Source organism: Cydia amplana, chromosome 26 (genome assembly GCF_948474715.1).
Source record: "Cydia amplana chromosome 26, ilCydAmpl1.1, whole genome shotgun sequence".
Classification (NCBI taxonomy): domain Eukaryota; kingdom Metazoa; phylum Arthropoda; class Insecta; order Lepidoptera; family Tortricidae; genus Cydia; species Cydia amplana.
Genome location: NC_086094.1, coordinates 5,612,430 through 5,632,089, shown reverse-complemented (window position 1 = coordinate 5,632,089; position 19,660 = coordinate 5,612,430). Strand labels below are relative to the sequence as shown.

At 37.5% G+C, this 19,660-nt stretch overlaps 1 protein-coding gene across 1 annotated transcript in view; it reads left to right on the top strand.

Moving 5' to 3' along the window:
- Window positions 1-13,743, top strand: part of LOC134660241 (ATP-dependent RNA helicase abstrakt) — a 29,416-nt gene extending 15,673 nt beyond the window's left edge. The window contains exons 9-14 of the mRNA XM_063515987.1: window positions 11-146; window positions 1,387-1,503; window positions 4,960-5,046; window positions 9,436-9,539; window positions 11,333-11,432; window positions 13,631-13,743. Coding sequence (XP_063372057.1) covers window positions 11-146; window positions 1,387-1,503; window positions 4,960-5,046; window positions 9,436-9,539; window positions 11,333-11,432; window positions 13,631-13,719 — 633 coding nt within the window. The 3' untranslated portion in view covers window positions 13,720-13,743. The remainder of the gene's footprint in view (window positions 1-10; window positions 147-1,386; window positions 1,504-4,959; window positions 5,047-9,435; window positions 9,540-11,332; window positions 11,433-13,630) is intronic.
- Window positions 13,744-19,660: the final 5,917 nt, after the last annotated feature.

The following is a 19,660-nucleotide window of genomic DNA, read 5'->3' as shown; positions in this document are numbered from 1 at the left end:
TATTTTCTAGGAACTGGAACCCGTAAAGGCCGAAGCACGCACAGTTCACCTCCTGCAGTGCTTACAAAAAACTCCACCGCCTGTGTTAGTGTTCGCTGAGAGGAAACAAGACGTGGACGCCATACACGAGTACCTACTGCTTAAAGGTAAATGGGATTTAAATTACTAAATATCCTTACGCAATCTCAAATTTTAGGGTTCCGTACCTCAAAAGGAAAAACCGGCCAAGTGCGAGTCGGACTCGCGCACGGAGGGTTCCGCACCATCAACAAAAAATAGAGCAAAACAAGCAAAAAAACGGTCACCCATCCAAGTACTGACCCCGCCCGACGTTGCTTAACTTCGGTCAAAAATCACGTTTGTAGTATGGGAGCCCCACTTAAATCTTTATTTTATTCTGTTTTTAGTATTTGTTGTTATAGCGGCAACAGAAATACATCATCTGTGAAAATTTCAACTGTCTAGCTATCACGGTTCGTGAGATACAGCCTGGTGACAGACGGACGGACGGACGGACGGACGGAGCGGTCCCGTTTTTACCCTTTGGGTACGGAACCCTAAAAATGATATAAAACTAAAAAAATCATGAAAAATGGACGTGTAACGTAAATAAATGAATTTTAAATATGGAGGCCATTTTTGGGGAAAAAAAGAGAAAATTAAAGAGTAAAGATTTTCAAACTAGGTATATCCTGTTACTTAAATCAAATGAAAGAGCTCATTGTAAGTATCTCAAATTTTTTTTTTTATAAGTATAGGATAAATAGTTTAGCAGTTATTCAAGAAAATGGCAAAAAATTACTATTCCTCCCTCCCCCCTATATCTCCAAAACTACTGGGTCTACAAATAAAAAAAAATAGTTCTTTTCTTTACCTATAGATGACAGGAAAACCTATTAGAAATGTGCAGTCAAGCGTGAGTCGGACTTAACGTACGGAACCCTTGGAACGCGAGTCCGACTCGCACTTGGCCGGTTTTTAGGGTTCCGTACCCAAAGGGTAAAAACGGGACCCTATTACTAAGACTCCGCTGTCCGTCCGACCGTCCGTCCGTCCGTCCGTCTGTCACCAGGCTGTATCTCACGAACCGTGATAGCTAGACAGTTGAAATTTTCACAGATGATGTATTTCTATTGCCGCTATAACAACAAATACTAAAAACAGAATTAAATAAAGATTTAAGTGGGGCTCCCATACAACAAACGTGATTTTTGACCGAAGTTAAGCAACGTCGGGCGGGGTCAGTATTTGGATGGGTGACCGTTTTTTGCTTGTTTTGCTCTATTTTTTGTTGACGGTGCGGAACCCTCCGTGCGCGAGTCCGACTCGCACTTGGCCGGTTTTTTTAAGGTAAACTGAACCGATTTAGATGAAATTTCGCTTCAGGTGTAGAAGCAGTGGCGATTCACGGTGGCAAGGACCAGGAGGAGCGCTCCAGAGCCGTGGACGCCTTCAGACGAGGGGAGAAAGACGTGCTGGTCGCCACAGATGTCGCTAGCAAAGGTAAACTTAGCTAACCCCCCACATGTGTGTTTACATCTGTCGTCAGTGGCGATTCATGGCGGCAAGGACCAGGGGGAGCGCTCCCGAGCCTTCAGACGAGGGGAGAAAGACGTGCTGGTCGCTACAGATCTCGCCAGCAAAGGTAAACTTAGCTAACCCCCCACATGTGTGTTTACATCAGTCGTCAGTGGCGATTCATGGCGGCAAGGACCAGGAGGAGCGCTCCCGAGCCTTCAGACGAGGGGAAAAAGATGTTCTGGTCGCCACAGATGTCGCTAGCAAAGGTAAACTTAGCTAACCCCCCACATGTGTGTTTACATCAGTCGTCAGTGGCGATTCATGGCGGCAAGGACCAGGAGCGCTCCCGAGCCTTCAGACGAGGGGAGAAAGACGTGCTGGTCGCCACAGATGTCGCTAGCAAAGGTAAACTTAGCTAACCCCCCACATGTGTGTTTACATCAGTCGTCAGTGGCGATTCATGGCGGCAAGGACCAGGAGCGCTCCCGAGCCTTCAGACGAGGGGAGAAAGACGTGCTGGTCGCCACAGATGTCGCTAGCAAAGGTAAACTTAGCTAACCCCCCACATGTGTGTTTACATCAGTCGTCAGTGGCGATTCATGGCGGCAAGGACCAGGAGGAGCGCTCCCGAGCCTTCAGACGAGGGGAGAAAGACGTGCTGGTCGCCACAGATGTCGCGAGCAAAGGTAAACTTAGCTAACCCCCCACATGTGTGTTTACATCAGTCGTCAGTGGCGATACATAGAGGGAAGGACCAGGAGGAGCGCTCCCGAGCCTTCAGACGAGGGGAGAAAGACGTGCCGGTCGCTACAGATGTCGCTAGCAAAGGTAAACTTAGCTAACCCCCCACATGTGTGTTTACATCAGTCGTCAGTGACGATACATAGAGGCAAGGACCAGGAAGAGCGCTCCCGAGCCTTCAGACGAGGGGAGAAAGACGTGCTGGTCGCCACAGATGTCGCTAGCAAAGGTAAACTTAGCTAACCCCCCACATGTGTGTTTACATCAGTCGTCAGTGACGATACATAGAGGCAAGGACCAGGAAGAGCGCTCCCGAGCCTTCAGACGAGGGGAGAAAGACGTGCTGGTCGCTACAGATGTCGCTAGCAAAGGTAAACTTAGCTAACCCCCACATGTGTGTTTATATCAGTCGTCAGTGACGATACATAGAGGCAAGGGCCAGGAGGAGCGCTCCCGAGCCTTCAGACGAGGGGAGAAAGACGTGCTGGTCGCTACAGATGTCGCTAGCAAAGGTAATTAACTAATAAGGTAAGTTGCTAATGACTTTATTATCTTACACACGTTATTTGGCTTCACTCCGTATGTTTGTAGTTTGCCGATGTCTGGTTGAGATGATATCTAGTACCTACCTACTTTTTCACATGACAATAGAATAGAATAGAATATATTAATAATTACTAATGTAATAAATAAAAAATAATAACTATAATTTAAGTAAGAAATAACTTACTTTACGATGGTGGAGGGTAGAATAAGTTTTCTGCCAAGAAACTGCTATGCAGTTTGGCAGATAAGTAACAATAATCATGTAACTTCCCCTTTTAATAATAATAAAAAAAAAACTAGCGGCATAGAGAAATAGAATAGAATCATGGTCTAATAAAACATGGTCTTCTCTTCCCAGAGTGTCACTTGCCTACGTCACAATAACATTGCCACTTTATTTCAACATAACATGTTACATGGATACATTATATCTATGGTTAATAAGTTAAAATATTTCTTTATAATTTGATAATTTTTATTTATATGTATTTTATCTTAAATTTTACAATAACACGTCATTTTTAATTATTCGTTAGCAATATCTTCCGATTCACGAAAGAAATTTTAGACGTTCGGGTAATTCTGTTTACACTACTGGCATCACAGGATAGCGCTGTCACATTTGACAATCCGCCATGTTGTCCCTGACCGTCATCCTTGTCGAACGCGTGTTAATTGTTATTTCCTTCTCGCTCAGTGTCAGCAGTTGCAGTGTTTTCCAAACTTTTCACGTCGTAAGCTTGGTAATTAATGTTTTGTTACGAAAATGGTTGGCTGCTCTATTCGGAACTGTAAGAGTAGGAGTGAAAAGTGCAGTATAGATTTGTGTTATTTTACTATATTTCTATATGAATAATTTAAAATTAATGCCGTTAAAATAATTTTCACCGTTGGTTAAAATTCTCCCACATTTTAAAGTTTGAGAACCTGTAAACAGCATGATGACGTAGGCAAGTGACAGTTAGGTTATTCGCGAATCTCGGAAGTACTCACCAGGCGGAGTATATTATTATACCATGAATAGAATATAATTTATTCGTAAGCACAGACAGACAATACATAATATGAAAGAAAACACAAGATAAAAGTGCCACGAAATTGCCTCATCTCAGCATGTTGCTGGTGGCTTCCAGAGCTGGTCTTCCGATGAGACCATCAGGTGAGAAGAAACAGACAAGACGAAAAAGACATAAAATAACGTACAGTGAACAAATAGTAAAATAAAAGTTACACAGAAGGAAGATACAACATAACGACTAAATTAAATTAAGACTATTTTATACATATATAAAACCGGCCAAGTGCGAGTCGGACTCGCGCACGGAGGGTTCCGCACCATCAACAAAAATAGAGCAAAACAAGCAAAAAAACGGTCACCCATCCAAGTACTGACCCCTCCCGACGTTGCTTAACTTCGGTCAAAAATCACGTTTGTTGTATGGGAGCCCCACTTATATCTTTATTTTATTCTGTTTTTAGTATTTGTTGTTATAGCGGCAACAGAAATACATCATCTGTGAAAATTTCAACTGTCTAGCTATCACGGTTCGTGAGATACAGCCTGGTGACAGACGGACGGACGGACGGACGGACAGCGGAGTCTTAGTAATAGGGTCCCGTTTTTACCCTTTGGGTACGGAACCCTAAAAAATACATCAAATAACGTACAGTGAACAAATAGTAAAATAAAAGTTACACAGAAGGAAGATACAACATAACGACTATATTAAATTAAATTAAGACTATTTTATACATATAAAACAAGCGTCGGGTGACAAGTAAAAGTCACTAACTAACATCACTGAAATTATTGGAAAATAAACCGTGTTACAAGTGTAATAAAGTGCATTGTTATTTGTTACTTTAATTTTTTGATAGTAATTAGTGACTTTTACTTGTCACCCGACGAAGTATAAGTAAAGAAAGAGTGGTAACTCCATACATCGGTTTTCTCGAACGCGAGTTATTTCGAAGTCGACATCTAGCGCTAGTAGCGGAATTTATCAGTACTGCTAGTTGACAATAGATGTCGCGACAAACGGAAACTTTGCTCAACAATTGCGTAATAATAAAGTAATATAGTTTCAAATTATGTTAAAAAAAAATGGAATGTCATTTCGCCATACAATAATCACATATTCTTGTGTTCAGGTCTCGATTTCGCAAATATACAGCACGTGATCAACTACGACATGCCGGAAGATATTGAAAACTACGTGCATCGCATCGGACGTACAGGTATTGTTGTTAATTTATTTTGCTTACGTTTCAATTATCACTACATAGTATAAAACAAAGTCGCTTTCCGCTGTCCCTCTGTCTGTATGTATGTTTAAACATATCTTTAAAACTACGCAACGGATTTTGATGCGGTTTTTTTTAATAGATAGAGTGAGTCGCTACCGCTAGTCACTAGAGGGTTGGGCAGATTAAGTGTCCTAGTTTAAAATAGCCATAAAATTAATACAAAACTTCAAATCTGAATTATAAGCTTGTTTTTATTTTAAGCATACTCTATATTTACAAAATTAATTCATTAGCTCAAATCGCTCTCCTTTAACCTGTATAACTTTACGCATTTTACCATAGAATGAGTTGCACGCGGCACGCACTACCTCATCTGGTATATCGTCCCATATCTTGACCAACCGATGCTTGAATGAATTTAAATTCATTCCCTGTGTGCTCCCAATCCTCCTGAGCAAGTATCCCCATATAGAAAAGTCCAACGGATTCAAGTCTGGTGAAGATGCAGGCCATTCTTGCCACGGTATAAAATCTGTCAAATTTGTTTGACACCAGTTTTGTGTACGTTTAGCTTTGTGAGACGGGCAGACGGGGCACTGTCTTGTTGAAAGCAATATGTAATAGTCATCCCCAAACAACTTTCGGATATTTTCTAGCATATGCCCCTGCAACACGTGCTGAATATAATAGTATTGGTTAATTTTTACTCCCCGATCAACGCACAGCAGTGGTAGTTTGCCCCTAGGTGATATATGGCACCCCATACCATGACTGCTGACGCACTTTGAAACCGCTGTACGGCTCATTTGTCTACTGGAATATCCCTCAGCCAGCCTATTATGGATAGCTTTATCCATCTTTATCCACGTGATAAAATAACTGTCACTGTTTAACACCGTGGGAAAGAAAGTGACGGACACCGTTTTATCACGCTGTCACGTAGACAAGAACGACCATCATATCCGTACAGTGAAGCACCGTAAACACAATCATTTTGTTGATTGTGGCTATCTTGCAATTGAAACATCTTTTCGTCGGAAAAAATAATTTCATCGCCCTCATGCCAAGCTAGCAACCCCTGCATTTATTCACTCTAGCTTTTTTTCAGGGCTTCTGTTAATCCACGATTTTTTTGTTTTTTGTAGGCCTTCAATCCAAGATTATGCCCTAATATACGACTCATTAATCGTCGGGATATTTTCATATCTTTAGCGAGTTTACTTGAACTTTGGGCTGGATTTCGCCGAATACGCTCACGAACACTTTTAATTATATTATTGACACGAACAGATGGTTTTCGACCAGGGTTGGGCCTGATTCTTGAAGATCCTGTTTTTTTAAATAGCTTTATGGTCCAAGATATGAACCTTACATTAATATCTAAATGTTTTAGCTTCTTATACAGGGTGGATTTTCTTTTTGGGTCAGTGAGGGCAGCTACCAGATCCCGTGCTGCTACGAGAAAACGGTCTTAGAAGACCTTCCCTCGATTTCAAATTAATGAAGATTGGCTTTTACAGATTTTGAAAAAAACATACAGGGTGCGAGAAAAAGGTCATTTTTGACAAACTTTTTTTTTGATGCCAATCGATCCCATTCCTATTCAGAATCAAAAGCTTGTATGGAACTAAAAAAAATTTCCGGCTAGAAAAGCCACAAATCGAGGAAAACTTTTCCCATACAATTTGTATGAAAACGAAAACTTTTATTTTTCACATGCTATTTTTGTATGCCAATCGATTCCATTCCTATCCAGTATCAATAGTTTCCTAGGAGTCAACTTTCGATAATGTACTAAAAAGCCACAAATTAATAAAAACTTTTGCATACATTTACTATGGAGAAAACGTGAAATTTTATTCACAATTTTCTATCTCGCCCATCAGTCTTACAGCAATGTCTTCATACAGTATTATGATCCTTAAATGTAACAGGACTGATTGGGCAGATAGAAAAAAGTGAATTAAATTTCACGTTTTCTCCATCGTAAATGTATGGAAAAAGTTTTTATTAATTTGTGGCTTTTTAGAACATTATCGAAAGTTGACCCCTAGGAAACTATTGATACTGGATAGGAATGGAATCGATTGGCATACAAAAATAGCATATGAAAAATAAAAGTTTTCATTTTCATACAAATTGTATGGGAAAAGTTTTCCTCGATTTGTGGCTTTTCTAGCCGGAAATTTTTTTTGCTTCCATACAAGCTTTTGATTCTGAATAGGAATGGGATCAATTGGCATCAAAAAAAAAGTTTGTCAAAAATGACCTTTTTCTCGCAACCTGTATGTTTTTTTCAAAATCTGTAAAAGCCAATCTTCATTAATTTGAAATCGAGGGAAGGTCTTCTAAGACCATTTTCTCGTAGCAGCACGGGATCTGGTAGCTGCCCTCACTGACCCAAAAAGAAAATCCACCCTGTATATCTCGTACGGCTGAATTTTTTCTTGTATACATTTACAACGAGCTGGCGTTTCGCGTCCATGTTGAAAACAATATAAAAACAATAGATATCCAGCTGGCGTCTAGAAATCATAAAGACGCATAAATTCTAGATTAAGTAATAAAAAATAATATACTTAATTAAAAAAAGTTCCTCAATATTTAAGTAAAATGGCAGTACAAAACTAGGACACTTAATCTGCCCAACCCTGTACATACATAGTATCAAACAAAGTCGCTTCCCGCTGTCTGTCTGTCCCTATGTATGCTTAGATCTTTAAAACTACGCAACGGATTTTGATGCGGTTTTTTTAATAGATAGAGTGATTCAAGAGGAAGGTTTATGTATAATTTAACCCGTGCGAAGTCGGGGCGGGTCGCTAGTATATTATTTCATATTTATTTATTTCGTATATGCACGGATACATTACACGTCAAAACATTGTAGGTACTGATAAGATTAAATTAACACTTATTATAAAACAAAGTTCCCCCACCGCGTCTCTCTGTCTGTACTCGTATGCAGGGATGTTGCGAATATCCGCATCCGCAACCGCGGAACTTCCGCATTATTTTCAACATCCGCATCCGCATAAAATCGATGCGGATTTAATGCGGATGCGGATGTGGAACAGGTCGGTACAGGAACGTCTTAGCATCGGCGTAAGTGGTAGACTGCTAGGTAATTTAGTCATTAGCCAAAAAAACCTTTTAGAAATTAGCAGTCAAGCGTGAGTGGGACTTAATGTACGGAACCCTTGGAACGCGAGTCCGACTCGCACTTGGCCGGTTTTTTGAAGTAAAAATTACTAAAATGTAATATTTGATGTTTTTTATATACCTATCCGCATCCGCGGATGTCAAAAATTCGGCATCCGCAACATCCCTGCTCGTATGTATGATCGCGATAAACTCGAAAACTTCTGAACGGATTTTTATGCGGTTTTCACCAATGAATAGAGTGATTCTTGAGGGAGGTTTAGGTGTATAATTTGTTAAGGTTTTGTGTAAATTGGTTGAACTACCCGTGCGAAGCCGGGGCGCATCGTTAGTGTAGTATAATTTCCTATTTATGGACTTATTATCCGTACATTTAGCGAAAGCTAATAGATGCGAGTCAGATGAAGGCGAGCAGAGGTGGTCATAGCAACTCCGTGATGAAACAACACAACTAATGAATTTGGGTTTGTTAGAATCGTCGTAGGGAAGTAGGTAGATGATATGACTTGAAACAGCACAGTTGATTAAAGCATATATCTTTTTTTTACTTTTATTCTGTAGTTAAAAATAAACTAGGGTCAGATGAGGTAATTATAAAACACTGGTAAAAATAAGACTAAGTTTTTTTTTTACACTCTATTTACCTACTTATTCTATTTCATTCCGATTCCAATTAAAAAGAAGCCTGGCGTGTAGACTTCTTTTTAAATGGAATAGGAATGATTTGTGTTGTATATTTGAGCATTTCTTTTATTTTTTGCTATTTTTTATATATTGTGACCTTTTTTGCCACTTGTGTTATTTCTACTCAGAATCACAAGCTCTTTCGATTCTAATGCTTTGGTTTCCTCCGAAAGCGGTGCCGTCATATAGCGGCCGTCTCCATACAAATACTACGACATCCATGTTTAGCCGTATTATTTAGTATGGAGACGGCCGCTATATGACGGCACCGCTATTCTAGGAAAACCGATCTTATTGGGATTAAATTTAAAAATGTATGGAAATTTTAGGACACTTCTTTTCTCCTACAAGGATGAAATGGGCTCGCGATCCTGACAAGAAATAACACAGAAGTGTAAAAAAAGTCACACTATATAAAAATGGCAAAAAATAAAAGAAACGCTCATTTACCCCACCCTATTGATTTATTTACTGAGGTGTGCCAATAAAGAGTATTCTATCTATTCTATATATATATTAAGTCAACTTTTCCAGGGCGTGCCGGTGGCGAGGGCGTGGCAACGACGTTGCTCGGTCGGGCAGCGGAGAGCAGCGTGCTCAAAGACTTGGCACATCTGCTACGGGAAGCTGGACAAAAGGTATCACAATCGCTTTATACAAATAATATAAATTCATATACACCGTGTTTTTATAGAATTCCGTTAACTTCGGGGTATGGTTAAGTACGTTTAAGAGAACTAAGTGGCATAGTTAATTTAAAAACAAATTTTTTTTTGCTGTTTAAAAAAAAATAAGTTTAAAAAAACTAATTAAATGTAGCATATAGCGTGGTTGTAACACGGGCATTACATTTAACTCAACCAATCAATTGAAATCTGTGACATATCAATGTCATTTCGAACATCGATCGACCGAGATTGTACTTAAGTTTAGTAGCAAATGTATGAACTCATTCTAAACACTAATCAATATGTAAACCGGCCCTAAGGCAAGTGTACACGCTTGTAGAGGCCTTATAGGAAAAAAATAAATTATTGATTATCTCCGAAATGGAGTTAATTAGAATATCGGTGTCTTTGAGAAAGTTACTTGATTTAAGCTCAGGAATGCACCCTTGAAATTAACGGAAATCAAAAAAACACGGTGTATATTAGCGTAAGGATGATGTATACTGTAATGTATCATTATGGAATAAATAAACTAATTATGGAGTAGAGTTCATTGGCCCAAGTCCAGTAGGGTACGGTGACAACTGTCATATCTATACAATTTACGAGTATAAGTATAACCTTAAAACGCAAAATCGATAAGTATCTCAGTAGGTAAAAAGATAGTACAAAAGACACGTGATTGGTCGAACTCATTACAGTTGACTACAGCGTTTCGTAAGAAGTCATTATGCGAAGTGAAAAGTATGCGATTACAGTTTGGTATAAACCAGGCGTGGCTCACTCCGCGATTTCGTCGCGGCACTACAAGTACATGCGGCCCACACCAATTTTGGTGTCCAGCCATAGTGGTTGCCGCGCACCGCTACGGAACGGACGCCTGCTCGCGCTTGCGCCGCCTAGCGGTCATATCTGTCGTAATAGACGCGTTTTGTTAGAGAGTGCATCTTCTGTACCTACCTAGTCTAGTACTATTATTTATTCTGTGATTCAACAATAGGCTACATTCCTACTAGTCAAATCAGCTTCTTTTTTACAACTGTCAAAACGATTTGCTAGTATGGAATTTATATGAAAACGAATGTAGTGACGTCACGGTAAACTCACCTACTTTTTATACACCGTGTTTTTTTTGATTTCCGTTAATTTCAAGGGTGCATTCCTGAGCTTAAATCAAGCAACTTTCTCAGACACCGATATTCTAATTAACTCCATTTCGGAGATAATCAATAATTTATTTTTTCCTATAAGGCCTCTAGAAGCGTGTACACTTGCCTTAGGGCCGGTTTACATATTGATTAGTACTTAGTATGAGTTCATACATTTGCTACTAAACTTAAGTACAATCTCGGTCGATCGATGTTCGAAATGACATTGATATGTCACAGATTTCAATTGTTTGGTTGAGTTAAATGTAATGCCCGTGTTACAACAACGCTATATGCTGTATTTAATTAGTTTTTAAACTTAATTTTTTTTTGTAAAAAAAGCAAAAAAAAAATTTTTTTTTTTGAAAATTAACTATGCCGTTTAGTTCTCTTAAACGTACTTAACCATACCCCGAAGTTAACGGAATTCAACAAAAACACGGTGTATTTAAATCCGATTTATTAAATACAAATTGTGTTTAAATATAGCTGCTGTCTTTGCTTTTCTAATAATTATCTGGTGCTTTATTTCGTGCACGGTGTGAAATAATTTATTTTAAGTACAGGAAACATCCCAATTGAAGTCGACTAGTGGTAAAACATTATTGTGTGCAGGTGCCCGGGTTCCTGCTGGACATGATAGGGGAACCGGACGTGCCGGCGCCCGACGGGCAGGGCTGCTCCTACTGCGGCGGGCTGGGGCACAGGATCACAGGTATACTATACTATTATATTTTTATTTATTTTATTATTTTTCAAACATCAAACATCAACATTTATTCAGCAAATAGGCCACAAGGGCACTTTTACACGTCAACATGGAATTTTCATACAGCAAAAAAAAAAACACATCTACAATTATAAAATACAACTTTCTAAGCCGCAAATATAAAATCAAACTAAAGTATTACATAGAGATGTATAAAGTCTCTAAATGTCGAATTACAAAAAAAAACGCTATAACAATAGTATTGAAAAAAAAAGAACACAAAGATACAAAACTATAATCTAAAATTATTTAGAGATGTAAATGTCTCTAAGTGTCATCATAACTAAAAGATTACAATATATAGTAGTTAATCAAATTATCCTTAGAGATGTATAGGGTCTCCAAGAGTCAAAATCCTGTATACCTAATTAAAACATTCATTAAGTAAGAAAATGACAATAAAAATAAAATAGCATACGAGAACCGAATGATGTGTGTCTGTGTCCATGTAATTATCCTCAAAAATAGAGTAACTAAATATAATAGCTCGTGTTAGCTTAAATAGACCAGTCTCCACTTTTCGTTAATCTGTCAGCTCCCACGGCTCATATATGAGCCAGAATGCTTATGGTGACGTCATATCATGGGATTCCACAAGTTAATCATAATTATTGTTGCCGGTCTTTTTATGTAAAAAAAATGGTCGAGTTTTACCGCCGTCACATTCAAAATAACAGATGATTGAGATGAAAACGAGGCGATTGACATACAGAAAAATTATACATAAATAAATAAATAATAACTAAATATTATAGGACATTATTACACAAATTGACTAAGCCCCACGGTAAGCTCAAGAAAGCTTGTGTTGTGGGTACTCAGACAACGATATATATAATATACAAATACTTAAATACATAGAAAACTACCATGACTCACGAACAAATATCTGTGCTCATCACACAAATAAATGCCCTTACTGGGATTCGAACCCAGGACCGCGGCTTCACAGGCAGGGTCACTACCCACTAGGCCAGACCGGTCGTCTATACATACACTACCGATTACAACTTTAAGTTTACCCCTTGTTTTCGGTACAAATGAGTATTTTTGTACGATTCTGACTGATCAAACACATCTATGGAAATGGATCACAGATCAGTTGGAAACATTCTACATCCGAACTGGCAAAAATTATCGCACATAAGTAGGTAGGTACTCATTTGTACCGAAAACAAGTGGTGATATTAAATTTTTCACTTCTCATGCTCAAAAAGTGCACCTTTATGTCGTGCGTAGACGACATAAAGTTGCTTATTATGTTCCAAAGCATAAAGTAAAATCACCTATTGCGACCCTTATTGACCTAGCAATAAAGTCCAAAATCTGCCAGCCTTGCCGGCGCGCTCCCGCCCGGCCCGAATAAAATTTTCTTTAGTGTTGAATAAATACGGGAAAATAACCTAAAATATTGGATATTTTTGTATGTATATTTTCCTCGCAATCGAAGTGAAAAGCAGAGTGTACAATAAGGGCATAAATGTCCATTTTTACCCTCGTCTACTAAAATTGCCTCGGATAAGAATGGGTCACTTTATTGGCCCCTTTATTGGGCCCTTGTTGTACAATCTACTATTTCACCGGTAGTGTATATATATTGACCGCGTGTATGTATGCCAGAAGAAATATACACTTGTATAAATCCAGTGGATCTACCCGCAGTCACCCTGCCCGCAGATTGCCTATTCTGATCGCTCCCAAATGCCGGCTCGCGAAGTCACGAAAGTCACTAAATATCATGGGACCAACTCTTTATAACTCTGTACCGACTCTGTACGAAAGCTAAAAGTGACACAATATTTAACAAAAAGCTAAAATCTTTACTTATAGAAAAAGCATACTATTCAATAGATGAATTCTAGTCTATGCGAAACGATCATTGATCCAAATATCTATAATATAATATTAAATTATAATTGTTAATAAATTTGTTATCTTTAAGAACGATTGAATGACTTGTAAAATGTAGTTAATTTTACCAATAAAGATCTGTATATCTGTATCTGTAGAGTAAGCGGATGATTATATTAAGTTTGAGTAACACCAAAATTTTCTTCTTTCATAGCCGATTCTAAAAGTTAAATTGTGAAAACGAACTAAGTACGTAAAGAAACGTTTACTAACTCTATTTTATCTTATTTCAGAATGTCCAAAACTGGAGGCGGTGCAGAACAAGCAGGCGTCAAACATCGGGCGGCGGGACTACCTCGCCAACACCGCTGCCGACTATTAGTTTATTTATTTATTTGGCCCGATTTAATGTAATTATCCCCATAGTTTGTTTATAAAATATAATTCCAATCTTTCATACATCTTGTATGACGAATCGTCGGAAATTATACTTATTCAGTTACCAAAACTGTTTATACATTGATAACTTAATTTTATATCCTATAGATACTAAATAAGACAAAAAAGCAGTTCTATTGGTAAATTCGTAACCCCTTTTTATTAGACTGATTACATCATTTTCGAACGAGATATACAGGGTGTTTCCTGTAACAGGAGCAATAAATTAAACTGTAGGCTGTACTCCTCAAACTGACCAACATTTGTTCAGCAACTTTTGAAAATAACTCATGTTTAGATTTTTAATACACTTTAAAGTTTATTCTGAGACGCAATGTATTGCAAATTTTGTTTTGTTTAAAGCGTGACAAGCAACGTCAAACACACTGATGTCAGCGTACATTGAAGGCAATATTTATTTTGTATGAAAAAGAGGAAGTCTAACGGATTCATAATTTTTAAAAGTTGCTGAACAAATGTTGGTCAGTTTGAAGAGTACAGCCTTTAGTTTAATTTATTGCTCCTGTTACAGGAAGCACCCTGTATAAATAAATAATAAATATTATAGGACATTATTACACAAATTGACTAAGCCCCACGGTAAGCTCAAGAAAGCTTGCTTCGATGTAATCTAAGATTTAATGTAATACTAATAAAATATTTAAGAATTAAATTTGTAAGTTTTAGGTATTTTGCGTTTTTTCTTGATCTCACTATTTCCTTTTTCAAACAACCTAGGTTACCTAGGCTTTGTAGATATTTAACACATTAACTGCCAGCGACTCGCTAGGAGTTCTAGGCTAGACTGTTCGTAGGCGCTTTTCGCTACATACGGTTTTTCCCGTGTTATCGGCTACGCTCGTAGCGCGTAGCTCGCGCTGGCACTGAATGTGTTCAATATATGGGGCATTATCTATGAAAAGGGACCTTATTGTCGATGGCGCTTACGCCACACAGCGTCGCGCGGCATTGTATTTATCATCGAAGCATCGTTAATAACGGCGTAAGCGCCATCTACAATAAGGTCCCTTTTCATAGATAACGTCACATATGTAATCATCTATAAGGTAGGTATATGCTATGGTGAAATAAATAAAACACACATGTCATAGTAAAACCATTTAACAGTACATATTCCTCGATTCTATAATTAAGAAAAAAGCAACTACATTTACATAGAGTGCCTCAATACATAAACTAATAATATACAGTAATAAAACAGCATTCGTCGAAACGAAACTGGCCTGTTCATGTTGCATTGCGGCATGCGACATAGTTTTTACACATTCTTATCACTACATAAAGTCGCTTCCCTGTCTGTCCGTCTGTCTGTATGCTTAGATCTTTAAAACTACGCAACGGATTTTGATGCGGTTTTTTTTAATAGAGTGATTCAAGAGGAAGGTTTATGTATATTTTTTTAACCCGTGCGAAGCCGGGGCGGGTCGCTAGTTAACTTTTAAATTGAAATATACTTGGTCAAGCAAATCTTGTCAGTAGAAAAAGGCGGCTTTGAAAGTCGCGGGTTAGCAACACTACGTTTGAATTGTTCGAAAATCGCGTGTCATTTATATCTTATCTGTGGAACTGTTTTGTTTACATTTCATCGTTGTTCGATGTACATTGCTGCTTTTGGTTCGTTTCCTAGGGATACCATACTGTAGTTTGCTTTACATTGCTACTGACATATCCAGCTTGACAAACCATATGTCATATTCTAAAGAAATCTCGCTATATCGTAATCCCATAAGGCAGCCATTCTCAAAGTGTGTTCCGCGGAACCCTAGGGTTCCGCGACACCCCTGCAGGGGTTCCGCAAGAATTTAGAATTATGCTTATTTAATAAAAAAATACACTTCTAAAAACTATTGTTTTATTGTAGGGTTCCATCAAGTATTTCACTTTCCAAAAGGGTTCCGTCAAAAAAAAAGATTGAGAACCGCTGCCATAAGGGATTCGTATGGGACATGGTCAAAGACGCCTAGTCTTTCTAAGATATCACTACATAGTATAAAACAAAGTCGCTTCCCGCTGTCTGTCTGTCTGTATGCTTAGATCTTTAAAACTACGCAACGGATTTTGATGCGGTTTTTTTTAATAGACAGAGTGATTCAAGAGGAAGGTTTATGTATAATTTGTTAATCCGTGCGAAGCCGGGGCGGGTCGCTAGTACTCGATAAATTGGGACAAGCGAAAGCATACATGTGTTTGTGGCATGCCACGATGCGGCATGTTACAAGCCTTATACATAATATACCGGCGGAACCGATTTGATTAAAAATTACTTGGTAAAATTCTATAATTATCTTAGTTAGGTAAATAATGAAACGATGTCCGGCAATGTACAATTGTACATTTAAATATGACATGAATTAACGAAAGCATTTTGGACATGATTTGACTTAAAAAATTAACTCTGTACCAAAGTGTGGAAGTTCCACGTCATATTTTAATAGGAATTTGACGTGTATGGTGTCACTTCCATACTCTCGCTTGCCATTTGACTGACTACAATAACTTTTCATCTTAGTTTAAACTTTTTTAAATCAAATCTCAACTCCAAATTAATAAGTGTACAAATCCGTATTCTTAAATGTCAAATGATTCCCGTCTCTCTCTACTTATCAAGAGTAAAAGAGACACAAGTTTCTTTTGAACATATGTTATTTAAATAATCAAGTTTAGTAATAAAAATACATAACTAGTTTCGTGAGTTTAGACATGCGCTTTCTCTCTCTTGCCGGGTATAAAAGAACGAAATAGATAATTGTGCTTATTTTAGGCTTCTTTGTTTTTTATTACTAAACTAGATTTGACTTAAAAATAAGAAAAACACCAAACATATGCTATATATCCGCGTATAATATAGAAGTGAATAAGACTTCTATATGTGGCAAACAAGCACACGGCTCCAATGGTAAGTGGAGGCCGTAGCCTATGAGCGGTTGTAAGTGGGTGTTACATGCGCGTTGCCGCTTGTAACACGAAGTTACTACGTCAAGATCCACGTATCATGAAAGTACATTAGTATTTTTTCAATGTACTAAAAAAAAATTTTTTTTATTCCATCTACAAGTAATTTAATAAAACTGTACAAGTGTGCAACGCGGTTCAATATAAATAACAAAATGTCGATATTGTTTCCGATCTAAACATTCTTATAGTGATTCCTTACATACACACATATTGCATAGCCAGAGTCAAAAACATAAGTTACGTAAAAATGTACGGTATTTGAACAAAAAAAACCGGCCAAGTGCGAGTCGGACTCGCGCACGGAGGGTTCCGCACCATCAACAAAAAATAGAGCGAAACAAGCAAAAAAACGGTCACCCATCCAAGTACTGACCCCGCCCGACGTTGCTTAACTTCGGTCAAAAATCACGTTTGTTGTATGGGAGCCCCACTTAAATCTTTATTTTATTCTGTTTTTAGTATTGGTTGTTATAGCGGCAACAGAAATACATCATCTGTGAAAATTTCAACTGTCTAGCTATCACGGTTCGTGAGATACAGCCTGGTGACAGACGGACGGACGGAAAGCGGAGTCTTAGTAATAGGGTCCCGTTTTTACCCTTTGGGTACGGAACCCTAAAAAACACTAATTTAATTTTTTACAAGCAGAAACGTCTGCGACCGATGCTATTAAGCTTAGAATAAATTTAAACGTGGAAATATTACTGTCTTGGGTGAGACTGAAACTCCAGAGGCCGTGCGTACAAGTCTCACCCAAGACAGTAATTTTTCCACTTTTAAATTTATTCTAAGCTTAAAAAAACACTATTTCGACACTGGCCACACAATGTATCCTTGGTCTATCTTATTCCTTACAATTCAGTCCAGCCTCGATTTTTACAAAACTCTAGGGCTCTTTAAATAATAACGGGTACAGTCACCTGCAATAATATGTTACACACCGAAGGCCGCAAAAGTATCTGAGACGATCTTATTTGTAGAGCCATAAGAGCGTATTTTTACGGCTGTCGAAAAGTAACATATTATTGCAGGTACTTCCAAAAATGGACTTTCTAATCAATAATTAAAAATACCAACTTTCCATAGTAGTTCCTTGTTAAAAATATCTATATTGATGCTCCCATATCGGTTGTTATAAAATGTTATATAACATAATGTAACAGGGACAGCTTGATAGTATTTTATTTATTATGTTGTCCCTGTCACACAATGTTATGTAACATTTTATGAAAATGTATTTCTTTCGGTGACATTATTTTGACGCTTAAAGTACACAGCTGAAGTAGATGGCGCTAAACGGGAACGTATCTAGGCTTGTCAGACGTCGGCGATTTACAACGAAGTTGCACCATCTACTTCAGCCGTCTTTGTGCCTAATTTTTGCACTATTTTAGACATTTTAGTTTTCAGAGCCCTCTATCCCAATGACTAGTGTCTACAACTGATTTCATTGTATTTTTACACTTCTTCAGCCATTTCTTAACTAGTTGCTCCTAATAATGTTTATTTACTGAAATCTACTCGATATTTACATAACGATATAAGCAGTGCAATCACAGACCATAGATATATCTATTTTACACTTATTTAGAAAATAAGCCGTGGTCTATGGCTTAGGCAGAATCCAAAAAAAAAATAGTATTACGGCATGTGGGTTAATTCGCCAGTGACTGGCCACCCTTAAGTAAAAATGACTTCTATTCACCTATAAACAGAATTCATTTTAGTGTAAGGTTTCAATAACTGGCCAGCCTTCTATAACTAGCCACCTTATACTAAAATGAATTCTGTTTATAGGTGAATAGAATTCATTTTTAGTTTAGGGTGGCCAGTTACTAGCGAATTACCCTATATATTATCATTACTTATTTCATATAAAATGAAAAACTTCTACCAGCCAGGTATAAAATAGAATCATTAAAATTAAAACCCGCTTAAGAAGAATTAAAAAAAAAAACACGTCAGAAGCGCATCTTGAGCGGGAAAGCGCAAAAAAAAAGTATTAAGTGAAAAATCGTATTAAGCGGGTTCTACAGAAATGGCAATTAAAATGTTGTTTTGATTTCTTATAATGTTATATTCGATAAAAACTCAGTTTACAAGCCAAACTTATTTTCTATTTTAACAAAATCTTGTGTTAGTGTCAATCCATACAAAAGTGAACCACTAGCGTGTATATGTTATTTATATATGAGACACATACATATAATAATGTAAAATAATGGATACACAACTTTACATAATGTATTGTCAATTTTGATGTCATTGATTTTACAGAAAAAATAAGTGTATTAATGTCTTAGACGTTTTTTGTATGATATGAATATCGTAGATGTTTTTTTTTTAATAAATGTGTCAAGTTGGTATACTAAAACAAACGTAATTTTCAAGTTATTTTGTTTTATATGTACAATACAATACCTACTATTTATGGTATATTATGTGGTTGTGTTGGGACATAATCGTTATGTTTATGAATTACTTTTAAATGTCATATTGCACAAAAGTATTATCAGTACACAAAGTACAAGTTATAGTATTTTTCGCATAACTCGGGTACGGTGACAGCTGTCATATAAATACAATTATACGAAGTTTACAAATTGTATGAAGATGATAGTTCTCATTGTACAGTCGCTATCAGATATATCGGAGCGGCTGAGGTGTTCACAATATCTGAACACGCACTCTAACACCTTGACAATAGAGGCGTGTTCAGATATTTGTGAGCGCCTTGGCCGCTCCGATGTATCTGATCGCGACTGTACCCAAGGTATGTGAAACATATTACAGTAGATAAAAACTGACAAGTTAGGCATTCAAACAAATTCATCCAATGTACAACATACACATACATACTTACATATTGTAGCGATTTTATATGTTTTTAATACTAAATATATCTAAAG